Source organism: Colias croceus, chromosome 10 (assembly GCF_905220415.1).
Source record: "Colias croceus chromosome 10, ilColCroc2.1".
Lineage (NCBI taxonomy): Eukaryota > Metazoa > Arthropoda > Insecta > Lepidoptera > Pieridae > Colias > Colias croceus.
The window spans coordinates 5,578,674-5,591,428 of record NC_059546.1 but is presented as its reverse complement, the minus strand read 5'-3'; the positions used below and the strand labels follow the sequence as shown (position 1 = coordinate 5,591,428).

At 42.7% G+C, this 12,755-nt stretch overlaps 1 protein-coding gene across 1 annotated transcript; it reads right to left on the bottom strand.

Annotated features, from left to right (window-relative positions):
• Window positions 1-437: 437 nt before the first annotated feature.
• On the bottom strand, window positions 438-6,076 carry LOC123694880 (transcription elongation factor B polypeptide 3). The gene is made up of 10 exons (XM_045640482.1): window positions 5,896-6,076; window positions 5,373-5,571; window positions 4,971-5,134; window positions 3,597-4,761; window positions 3,301-3,401; window positions 2,922-3,094; window positions 2,695-2,783; window positions 2,246-2,445; window positions 1,639-1,788; window positions 438-1,369 (listed from the first exon to the last, which is right to left on the bottom strand). Exons 1-10 carry the CDS (start codon window positions 5,965-5,967, stop codon window positions 1,178-1,180), a joined length of 2,505 nt encoding a protein of 834 aa, XP_045496438.1. The 5' UTR covers window positions 5,968-6,076; the 3' UTR covers window positions 438-1,177.
• Between the last annotated feature and the right edge of the window lie 6,679 nt (window positions 6,077-12,755).

Below are 12,755 nucleotides of genomic sequence, written 5' to 3'. Positions count from 1 at the left end.
TCACTTTAAAACAAATAAAAAATGAGCGTGACGTTCGCGCCAAAGAGCGAGCAAGCGACTGAGTGCAGTTACGCCACATGACGTATGTTGAGTGGAACATATGTGATGTAGGCGGTATCGTCTCCATATTAATATTATCTCAATGATTTGAACCTTGAAATTTGGGTATAGCTGCTAATAAACCTATTAAAATAAAATAAGCATATCATTTTTTTCAAGTTTTAGACCTATTCAAAGAGGATTTTGGAGATATTTTTGTATATTTAAAAATGTACATAGAAATAATGACGAATAAGATCGGAGTATTTTCAATGTACATAGAGATAATTGAAATTTGAGATAATATGTATATTAAAATTAATATTCAATATAAAAATATGTAAATTTCAAATCATTTCATGGAACACTTCAGAAAACGTATTGATATTATTTATATAATATCATCCACATAATTTCATAGTTTTAAATTTTCTTTGTTAAAGTACCTACTCTTTATGTTGTTTGGGCTCTTAGATTATTTTACAGATATATAAATAGACTTAACATCATACTTTTATTTCTATGCATTCATCAAGGTTTTTAATTTTAAACCTTTTGTTTTACTCAGAAATAAAAGTAAGATTTAAATTTTGTAATGCCAAAGTCAATCAAACAAACACACTACTGTATCACTAAAATTTTCAATTTTGGGAAGATTTTATTATAAAATCTAGGTAGACGAACTTTCTTGCAAATGCAAGAACATAATAAATTTTCAGTTTCAGTGAATGATTTTTCAATCTTAGTTTCCTATAAGGAGCTATACAAACAATTAAGTTTATCCAATTTGTGACTTGCTTAAGCTGAAATACTTATAAGTCGAAGTAATTCAACTAAAACTAATACAATAACCGGGGCGCAATAACATTTCCGTTAACAACAATTGCGTTCAGAGTATATTAAGCACTAAAAAGATGATTTTAATAATCTATTGCCTGATACATTATTTACATTTAAAACATGAGCAATACAGTATAGTGGATCTTTTTTTATCCCCGGGTATTATTTGCAATAGCATAAGTGCACTGATCATATAATTACTAACAGCAAATTGGATAAACTTGAAGTGCAGCCTCGCTACAATTACAATGAATAAGATGACATGATACATACATCTAAAATATGTAAATTTTAGTCATCATCGTTTTCGGCCTCTCATGAACTGTAGGGCCTTTTGCATGAGGGGTGCTTTCTTGGGTTTAATGAAGGGTGATGATGCAGTGGCGACGGGGGCTGGTCTTCCCCCTTTCAGTACGTTGGGGGCTGAGGCCAAAGCGGCCACTCTTGCTGCGGGACTGGCTGTTGCTGCGAATGCTGTTCCGTGTTGGGCCTGAAATAAGTTTTATGTGTTCGGTTGATCAGAAAAAACCTATAAATTAGGAGAAGATTTATGAGAATTCTTTTACTATTCGGTAAAAATTACATGATCCATTTTTGCTTACAATATTAAATAATATAAGCAGTACAAATATAGTAAAAATTAAAAATGTAAATGATAAGCTAGATAAATTTTGTACATTTTACACAATTCAATCAAACCTTAAAACTTTGGAGTCTTTTCTATTAATCTATTCACTATTAATATAACGGGTTACTTACTTGTTTCCTAGCAATGTTTCTCGGTGGTTTAACAACTGTATCAACATATGCCATTTTCGTTTGCTTGATAGGCGCCTTTTTAGCTTCTTGAGCAATCTTGATATTCTCAGTAAGTGATTTCAGTTTTATCTCTTGTTCTTCTTGGCATCGCTACAATAAATGAAATAATGAATATAGAAAAAAATTTAGCCAGAATCCATAGTGTACTCAGATGTTGTATTTTTTGTGTATTGGCCTATATGTCTAACTACCTATCTATGAAATATAATTTATAGCTCCACATCAACTCTATCCAAAACTACTATATTGTATTTTATGTATTTTTAATAATGTAGGTGAAAAAAGCAATGATTTTTTATTTATATCGTTGTGGTTATAAAAACCACATCTATTAGCTATAATGGAACAATCAATGTTTTCAGCAACAAGCAAAATATTTTTAATATATTACTTAAGGTCCATTTCATTTCTCTTAGATTCTACATAATTAGGAAACTCACCTCAACACCAGTTGTTTATTTATTTAATAAATATGCCTAGATTTAATATCTAATAACTATAAAAAACTATAATTATATATTCACCAACCCTGTTTAAAAAAACTCACCATATACATTTCTCTCCAAGTCTCCATCTCCATCCGTTTTTTGTTGCGGAAGTGTTTCTCGCAAAACCCTTGCCAGAGGTGGTCCGTGTCCTCCATCAGGTACGGGTTGTAGTGCTCCAGCATGAACAGCTGCTGCGGGGACGCTCTGTCCACCACCGGCTTCAATATCTCGTATGGCACACCACCGGTGTATTCCAGTGCTGAATATGGTTTCATTATTGTAATGTGTGTATTACTTGAATTAAATTTATTAATTTGAAAGTATTTGAATCGATCTCAGCGATTTATACACCGAAATTAAAAGGGTATTTTTTATTACATTTAAATATTGGTACAAAATCTGTATATCTGTATCACATGTATCTCAAAAAGTGGCTTATTGATATGAATATCAGATTGCCAAGTACCAAAAAAGGAAAATAAAAATATTTATAATATATTATATTTACCGTCTATATGCTCCTGAAGCACATGAACACACATTTCATACAGTGAGGGGATTTTTCCTAATACTTTATTTCCAGAGAAAACTTTTGTTCTGAAAAAGAGAATTCACATAATAATAAACACAAAGGCAGTGAATTTGATAAAATATAAAATTAAAGAATATTTTTTGCGAAACCAGACTCGATAGAAAACATTTCAATTGGATAATCAATGAAAATATTTTTAATACCTTTGGTTCTTTGAAGACATGACTGTACTTAAGTCCATTTCTTCAAAATGTGGTAGGAATTTAGGCGGCGGTCGCGGTTTGTAATTTGGTGAAATTTCAGGTAACGCCGATATTTCAATATTAGGTAAGGGTGCAAGTTTTGCAGTTGGCGCCAGAAGATTAGCCGGGCTGAGCTGGAAATCATTTAGATAGAAGAAGTATAAAAATGCATAATTCGTATTCTTTTTTTCCCATAACATTTTTGTAAATTTGTCAGATAATTTCTATTTAAACATGCATTATTTAAAATTAACAATCATGTGTGATTTTAGAGAAATGGAACATAGAAAGTAAATATTCATTACTCAAACATATAGCATTATTATTCATTTTAACTTACATCTCCATTGAAGGAACTGTTTGGTGACTGTGTCTCTTTACTTGATTTCTTTTTAGGTTTAACCGGACTGACCATGCCTAATGCTTCAGCAAAGCTTGCTCCTGAAATAAAAGAAATTGAACATTAATAAGTAATAACTTATAAGAGGTACCTCACCAGCTATAAAAAACTATCTTGGGATGCAAAAATATAACATGAAATCACCTCATTAAAACGTTATACAAACAAACCGATACGAACTCAATAATTCTTCTGCATTTAGAATATTTTACGAATTATATTTGAAGTCTGCTTACCTGATTCACAATCAATCCCATCATCACTATCATTGCTGCTTGTGTGAGACTTTTTCTTTGGTACATCATTTGCCTTATTACTTGACTTACTAGAACTAGACTTATGCTTATCTTTCCGACTACTACTTTCACTTCTATCACTTTTAGATTTTTTGCTAACTTCTTTCGAAGTCCCATCACTTGATGAAGAATGACGTTTTTCACCCTTGCTATCTTTTTCTTTAGAGGAACTACTTTTTTCTTTACTCGAGGAACTGTGCTTCTCCTTATTTTCACTTCTTTCTTTCTTTTCGTGTTTATCTTTTATGACCTGATCTGAAGAACTTTTTAGTTTTTGTTTATCAGATCTTTCTTTCTCTTTCAGCCTCTCCTTTTCAAAACTAGAAGAGTGTTTCTCTGTTTTACTAGAGCTTTTTTCTATGTTACTCTTAATTTTTTCTGAATGGCTGCTTTTATGTTTATCAGAATTACTATGCTTTTTTGAAGACTCTTCTTTATGTCTTTTTTCTTTTTCAGAGGATTTTTCTTTTTCTGCTGACCTATCCTTTTCTGATCTATGTTTACTCGATGATTTTTCTTTATCTGTTTTTTGCTTTTCTGAACTGTTATGTTTTATTGACTCCTCATACTTAACTTTCTTTTCTTTCTCAGAATGTTTATCTTTATGTGATGATCGGTCCTTTTCAGATGATCTATTTTCTTTATCTTTCTTTTCTGAATGTTTATCTTTTCTATCCTTATACTCTCTTGAACTATCTTTATCTTTGGATTCTGATGAACTTTTATGCCTATGTGAACTATGATTTCTTTCTTTACTTGAATCTGTGAGTCTAGAATTATCGCTATGCTTAGATTGTTTTTCTGTTACTTTTTTATCTCTTTCAGAATTATTTTCAGATTTATGGTAACTGTGATTATGGCTTGAACTTTCTTTCCTTGAAGTGTGATGTTTATCCTTCTTTTCTTCTTTGACCTTGGTTGGTGTCACCTTTTCTTCTTCAGAAGACTGAGAGGCATCACTATCACTGTCACTATCAGATGAGTCATCTTCACTTTCACTTTCACTGTTTGATCTTTCCGATCTAGATTCAGGTTCTCTCTTTACTTTGTACCCATTTTCTTTTGGCTGTGACAATTTCGATTTCTTTACATCCGGTTCATCTTCCTGAAAATATATAAAACATAATTGAATGTAAGTTAATATAATATATTCAATAATATTCATTTCTATATTATTTGCACATAATAATATAAACTTAGAATAATTCTGTATTGAATAAGAATCGATAAAGAACTTGAAAAAGTTAAATAAAAGACATGGTTACTTACATCTTTGGACGATTATCTATGATTCCAACATGTAAAGAAACTAACCTCACTACTGTGATATTTCCTTTTACTGCTATGGTGATCACCGTTCATATGCCCGTGTCGTTCATCATTCCGTGAAGATCGTACAGATGGCTTTTTTTCTTGCTTGTATTTTGATCTGTGGCTATCTTCAGAATCTGCATCATCATGTCCATTGTATTTTGCAGCTAAGAGAAAATATGTTTATTTTTAACTATTAATCCAATCCAAGTCATATTTACTGGTTCAACGAATTGTTAGTTTTTGATTGAAAGAGAATATTTGAGGTATCGGTTAAAAGCAAATTAAAGGTACAGTAAAAGTAAGGGACCAAACAACAAAACATAAAACATTTAAGCATGCATATATTTATTGATAACAAAAATCTATGAACAATACATAAATTCTAATATCAGAGACGCTCACTGTCATTATTTTGATCTCCCTCTTGGTCACTCTCTTCGGAAGCTACCATCAACTTCCATTTGTACACAAGTGCTCTTGCAGCCTGTCCGACATCTCCTGGCTCTTTGCGTAAGGCATTTACTGTTCGCCCTACACCTGTCTCTTGCAAATGCTGAACTGTCACATCAAGGTGGAATAGTTTGTCTATACACTTCAATATCTGCAACAATCAATAACAACTAACACTAATTGAATTTGTTAAAAATGCCTTTTTCACGTAATTATTTTATCGAAAATGTTTTCTGTAAATCAGTATAATATTACGCAGTTTTTCATTATAAGAAAGGAAATGCTTTTACCGTATAATACAACGATATGTTGTAGATGGCAATTACAATGATACAACGGAAATTTACGAGAATGTTAAATAATCGCCATTTTTAGGTAAATATTAGGAAGATTACGAGTTTCAGGATTACTAAATTACGAAATTGTCTCATAAAAGGAAAACTACACTAGATTGAATGCATTAAATTACACTTACATTTTTCTCATCGTTAGGATATTTTTCAATTGCATGCTGGTAGTGTTTAATTAAATCCAGAACAGACGCCATAACACTACACTTACATTAAAAAACAATTTTTTTATAAATTGAGTGCCAGCTGGTAAACGGACACCATTTTTGTCATACACATGTCTGTTGTGACCTGTTGTGACGTATTCAGTACCTATCATTGTGTGTTTTTTATAATGTGCCAACCCCAGATACTATACTTTTAAATTTAATTAAATGCATTTGCATGGCTAGAAAGTATTTTTGAATTCAATGATTAATTATTATTATTGCGATCTATTTACAAAGTATTTCAACAATCTAAGCGGTTTCCATTTCCATGATAGTCTTGTCATTATTTAATTTTCTTTAAATTTTGATAAGGGTAACATTGACTTTCGCTGTTTATTTAGGCCGCCTGTCCACCTGCAAGAAAACTTCCGCGAGAAATGTCCGACAGTCTATCCGACGGCAACTTGCAAGTCTAATTCCGCGTTTCCACCTGCACGTAGACTTGCAAGTTGCTGTCAGACAGACTGTCGGACATTTCTCGCGGAAGTTTTCTTGCAGGTGGAATCGCGGCCTTAGGCTTGAGCTTGAGCTTGAGCTACAATTTCCGATTTTATCTGGTGATACCACAGATATATTGTCTGTTTATTGCTCTGAGTCTGTGGGTGATACTCGATGAAAAAATGTAAGGGAGAATGAACAAAATCTGTAAAATATATAGGGATAACCAAGGGGATAACCTTAGGGATAACAGTGTGCTTAGTGCTATGTAATAAAAAAAAAGAGTGCTCCCACACGGCCTATAGGCTATAGGTATAAGATAAATCTTTGTGAAATTATCAATAAAGTATATATTTTTAGTAGGTAGGTACCTAAGTGCATTAATTATGTAACTGATTAAAATTGAGTACGTTACAAAAGATGTTTCATTTAAGTTGTTTTCTCGAACCTTTTTCTAATAGCCAGATTACATTTACTGAAAAGAAGACATTAAAAAATAAAAATAGCTAACATAGTCGTAGACATGACGCTGAATAAGCAGGAGGGTCCCCCGACGTGTATCTCACATTTCGGAGGACCCCGCCTGACGGTGTGGGGCTCGGAGTTCGGGGGAACGCGGATGATGAAGGGAAATATCCATTATCATTGTGATGGCTAGGCCTAGAAACGGACATCTGCTGGGCGGGACTCGCGGTAGAGTACGGACAGTTCCTCCCTTAAAGTAGCGTGACAGAGCAGACATGGTTTAAGTCTGTAAGAATTTGACATAACCTCTGAATACCTAACAATTTTAATAACTCAGCCCCCGGAATCACAGACACAACAGAAAATCTGTTGTGTCGTGATCAGATCGGGCCTTGGGACTCAATGGGTTAACAGTATTAATGTGCGATAAAACCCGCACGCTTAATATTTCCCACTCCAGAAACGACACAATTTTTAAGTAGTGGCTGATATGAATTCACAAGTAAATCAAATTGGAAAATATATAATTTTAGCACAAGAATTAATTGAATACATGTGCCGTTATAGATAAGACAAAGCTAAGGTAAGGTGCACGCGTCATGTAGTAGCTAAAATAACAAGTCACATACAGTTAATTAAATCCCTTTGAAGTTGAGATTGTCATCTTTACGATTTATGTTTACATGCTATGGGTCACGGGTGTTTGGCCTCAACGCTTAGTGTTCAACGCATCCTCATAAAACATACCTAGCTATAGTCAGATTCCTAACGACTAGTTGTTAGCCTTCCTGGCGCTTTACTTTACAACAAACACTACACTTTCCCTCTATAATCTTGTTATTCGTAATACACTATTTGAACTCCGACACCGTTTTTACATAATTTGCTGTGAAGTTCAGATAAAGCTATTATTTTTGTGAACTTTAAAATTTCTACATCGCGACAGAAGTGTGTTCAATATAAACGTTTTAGCGTCTTTATTATGTTATGGAAGGAATTATAGCTTAGCTGGTTGTACCTACTTATATAGGTACATAACTTTATAATTGCAGATGAGTTTCAATTTTAAAACTATACTGAGTAGCGATAAAAAATTTCCAGGTTATTAAAAAGTCCCCCCGTGGTCCAAGCCTTGTCGCGGCGGAGGGGCTCAGTAGCTTGGGGTGCAAGCCAGCACCTTGAGTGAAGCGAATATGGACCGAGCTGGTTGCTCTCTGTACCTCTCTTATTAGAAGAGTAAATAGGAGATGCATGGCGCTTTGGCGCGTGTCTGTGGCTCAAAGGGGCCAGCGGAGCTTTTGCTCGCAGGATGGCAGACAGGGCCGGGAGTTCTTCGGGACTGCGGGGAAGACAACCCCTATAAAAATTACCCCAATCCTAAGTCAGTGACACTCGGCGAGAGGATGAATGGTCGGTGGGAATCCGGCAGATAGAGATGTCTCAGGGGAGCGCCCCCTGGTTAACAAAAAAAGCAAAAATGGAGGTCAATAAAACTAAAACTACTCCAGGAGGGTACCACCTCGCTTCGAGTGTGGAGAATCCCTCACGGGACTGTCCCGACGGGACAGTACCGTCAGCCCCATCGTATTCTGGAGGGGGCACTGGCCGCCATATGGGTGATGCATCAGGCCCTAATGCTACTGAGAAACTGACCACTGGCAAACGAAAAACGGAGACCGATAAGCTTAGCGAAACGGAACGTGGGGTGGAGGCGCGCACCCAAACGGGGCGTGTTGAAACCAGAAGGAGGAAGACTGGACCCAGTGGGCTGTCCACGGCAACGTCCGTAGATAGTCTCATGACGGTCCAGTCATATGAGGAGGATAGACTGTGGGCCAAGCGAAAGCGGTCCTCTGGAGCGAGCTGCTCAGGCTCCTCCACGGAAGAAGGCCGAACGCGGCAGGCCAAGAAAGCCTCGAAAAGGGGCAAAGGGCGAGGGGCTGCAGCAGCGGGGTTCTGTGCAGGTACAGCCTCTGCAAGAAAGACCTTAGCGGACATGACAGCCGCTAGGAAGGCCTTGTCGCGCGTACGGAGGGAATCGGAGCTCGAGGCTAGCGAGGAAACGCAGGTCACCCGAGCCTCTCGAGCCGGTACCTCCCGCGCTGGAGAAACTGGGGACGGACGTCTTGCCGACGATTCTGCCGCGGCCCTCCAACGCCGTATAGAGGAGAGCCTGGATGCCATCGAGCAGGTGCGTGCAAAATCGACAAACCTAAGGGTGGCATTCAAACGTTCCCTCAAGGAAGCCTCGGACACCATTCAAGAAGCGGCGGTGCTTCTTGCACAGCGTACTGCATCAGAGGAGACGCGGCAGCTGCAAGCTGCGAACACCCAGTTACAGGCGGAAATCGCGGGCCTCCGAAAAGAGATGGGAGAGCTTAGGGCTATCATAGGGACCGCACAGCCCATGCAAACGCGAGTGGACTCTGATCTGACCGCGGAGATTTTGCGGCAGGTCGGGGGAATGGTGGACGCCCGGTTAGAAGCGTTGGAGTTGCCTCCAAAAAGGTGTGTAAGGCCTCCATTGGCGGGGGATGGCAGGGTTGAGGGAATGGCGGTTGGGCAAGCCCCAACCGAGGACTTTCCTCCTCTTCCGCCGCCAAAGCCCCCTAATGGGGCACCAGCGAAAGGTGCTGCTCCAGCAAAGGCGAGAAAACCGGAACAGCCTGCTGCGCAGCCTGCAAAACCGGGTCCAGCTGCAAAAGCCAAGGGGAAGGGCAAGGGGAAGGCTGCACGGCAGCCGGAAAAGACCAAGCCAGCTGACAAGGCTGTGCCCACCACTTCTTCTGCTCCCCAGTTCCAGCCACGGCTGGAGCAGGAATGGACGGTCGTCGGAAAGAAGGGCAAGGCGAAAAAGAAAAAGGGGCCGGCGCGAGTGCGCTCGAGGGCGCAGAGGTTGCGCAATCCTTCGTCCTCGGCTGTCGTTATTGCTCTGCAGCCAGGCGCAGTGGAGCAAGGCGTCACCTATGCCTCTATAATGGCTGGATCACGCCAAAAGATTGATTTGGCGGAAATCGGTGTAGGTGCGCTGCGGTTCAAGCGTGCCGCGACTGGGGCAAGGATCTTAGAAGTCCCTGGTGCCGCAAGCTCGAAGGAGGCAGATGCTCTCGCTGCAAAGCTGCGGGAGATTTGGGACGAAGGCACCGTCAAGGTTTCCAGGCCGGTGAAATGCGCTGAAGTGCACATCATCGGCTTGGACGACTCGGCGGCTGTTGAAGATGTCGTGGCTGCGATTTCTCGGGCAGGAGAATGCCCTACAGAACACGTTAAGTGTAGTGGACTGCGCGTGGGCTCTCGCGGCTCGACTTCAGCCTGGGTGAGCTGCCCGATAGCCGCGGCAAAGAAGGTGGCACAGGTAGGCCGTATCCAAGTAGGGTGGATCTCTGCAAGTGTCACGCTTGGCAAGGTGAAGCCACAGCGCTGCTTCCGCTGCCTAGAGGTGGGGCACGTAAGAGCCGAGTGCAATTCGCTCGTAGATAGGAGCAACGTCTGTTTCCGATGTGGAGAAACAGGCCACAAGGCCGGGGAATGTTCTGCCTCCGCCGCTCGCTGCGTTCTATGCTCCGAGGCCAAGCTACCGGCAGGCCATCGGCTCGGGGGCCCAGCTTGCAAGGCTCCCAAGCGGAAAAGAGGAAATCGGGGACGCGATGGTCCAGGTACCGCGCCGTGTCCTTGTCCCGCGCCCGTCGAGGCGAATGTGATGGTTAGCGAAATGGAAACGCAGTAATGGCTCTACTCCATTTCCTCCAAGGCAATATCAACCACTGCGCCGGAGCCCAGGATCTTTTGCTCCAGAGTCTGGCGGAGTGGCAGATAGATGTGGCGGTGGTGGCTGAGCCCTATTTCGTACCGTCCCGGGACAACTGGGCGGCTGACTTGGATGGACTGGTGACGCTCGTAACGCAGGGCGGCACAGTAATGGAAAGGGTAGTCCGGCGGCGGGGTTGTGTCTCGGCCTCGATCAAGGGTAACACAGTGATCGGGGTCTACTTCTCTCCCAACCGTGGCCTGGATGAATTCGAGCGGTTCTTGGCAGATCTGGGGGAACTGATTGACCTAGCTCCTTCGCAGCCCGTGCTTCTGGCCGGAGATTTCAATGCCAAATCAATGGCATGGGGATCATCGGTGAGAAATGCGCGGGGTGCGGTGCTGCAGGAGTGGGCGGTCGCGGCTGATCTCTCGGTCGTAAATCGCGGGAGTGAGCTTACCTGCGTGCGACAAAGAGGGGGCTCCATCGTCGACATCACCTTCGCTAGCCCCCCCCTTGCAAGGCGAATTACTGACTGGAGGGTTGTTACTGATGTGGAAACGCTGTCGGACCACAGATACATCCGCTTCAGCGTCTCTGCGCCATCCGCGTTTCGCGGTGAGCCTTCCCTAAATGGTGGACGTCCGCGTTGGTCGATTCGTAGTCTCGATAAGGAACTCCTAATTGAGGCTGCCATAGTTCAGGCATGGATCCCTGCACCGCGGATCGCAACAACAGTAGAGGACGATGCAGCGTGGATGGCTGATGCCATGGCGCAGGTGTGTGATGCGGCCATGAGTAGAGTTCGCTCGAATCCGCGCAGAAGACCGATGTATTGGTGGTCCGCCGAAATTGCCCAGCTGCGCGCATCCTGCGTGGCTGCGAGGCGGGCGTACACCAGGCACCGGCGCCGGAGTGGACGGGATGAAGTGGAGGAAGCGCAACTGTATGCCTCCTACAGGGAGTGCGTTACCTCTCTGCAAGAGGCAATCAGCAGCGCCAAGGATAGAGCATGGGAAGAGATGCTCGAGGGTCTGAACCGGGTGCCGTGGGGTCGGCCGTATAAACGGGTGAGGCAGAAGCTCCGCCCGTGGGCTCCGCCCCTGTCTCAGTCTCTCGAGCCCCGTCTGCTAGAACAGGTTGTGGTGTCTCTGTTCCCGGACCGAGGAAGATACTCTCCTCCGCCGATGGCGGCGACACCTGCGTCACAGGAGGAGCTTGCAGAAGAAATCCCTGCCGTTACCCATGAGGAGTTGGAGGCGGCAGTTACGCGGCTTAAAGGGAAAAACACTGCTCCTGGACCTGACGGGGTACCTGGTCGAGCGTGGGTGCTAGCGTTGGAAGCCCTCGGGCCCCGTGTGGAGCGGTTGTTTTCGGCTTGCCTTGAGCGGGGCCAATTTCCCCGTAGGTGGAAGACAGGGAATTTGGTCCTGTTAAGAAAGGATAACACATGGGCGCCCGCGCGATTCGCCCTCAGCGTACAGGCCTATTGTATTGCTTGACGAGGTGAGCAAGCTTTTTGAGCGCGTTTTCGCAGCTCGCCTCGTCAACCATTTGGAGGGAGTGGGACCAGACCTCAGCGGGAACCAGTTCGGCTTTCGCCGTGGTCGGTCAACACTCGACGCGATATCTCGCGTGAGAGCCACCGCAGAAGATGCGGCCGCTAGTGGAGAAGTCCTCCTGGCGGTGTCTTTGGACATCGCCAACGCGTTTAATACCCTACCGTGGGGCAGTATCCTGCAAGCTCTCCACTATCATCGCGTGCCGGGCTACATGGTGCGACTGCTGCGGTCATACCTATCAGATAGGACTGTTGCCTATCCAACCCGCGATGGATGGAGTGAGAGGGAAATGTCGTGCGGTGTCCCACAGGGGTCGGTCCTCGGGCCCCTTCTGTGGAACATCGGGTACGACTGGGTCCTGCGCGCCACTAACCTCCCAGGTGTTGGCGTAACTTGTTACGCCGACGATACTCTGGTGACTGCGCGTGGGGCTACATATGAGGAGGCAGCTTTATTAGCTACCACGGGAGTTGAGCAGGTGGTGTGCCGCATCCGGCGGTTGGGACTACGGGTGGCGCTGGAGAAATCCGAAGCCATCTTCTTTCCCGGTCGCCGGAGGCTGC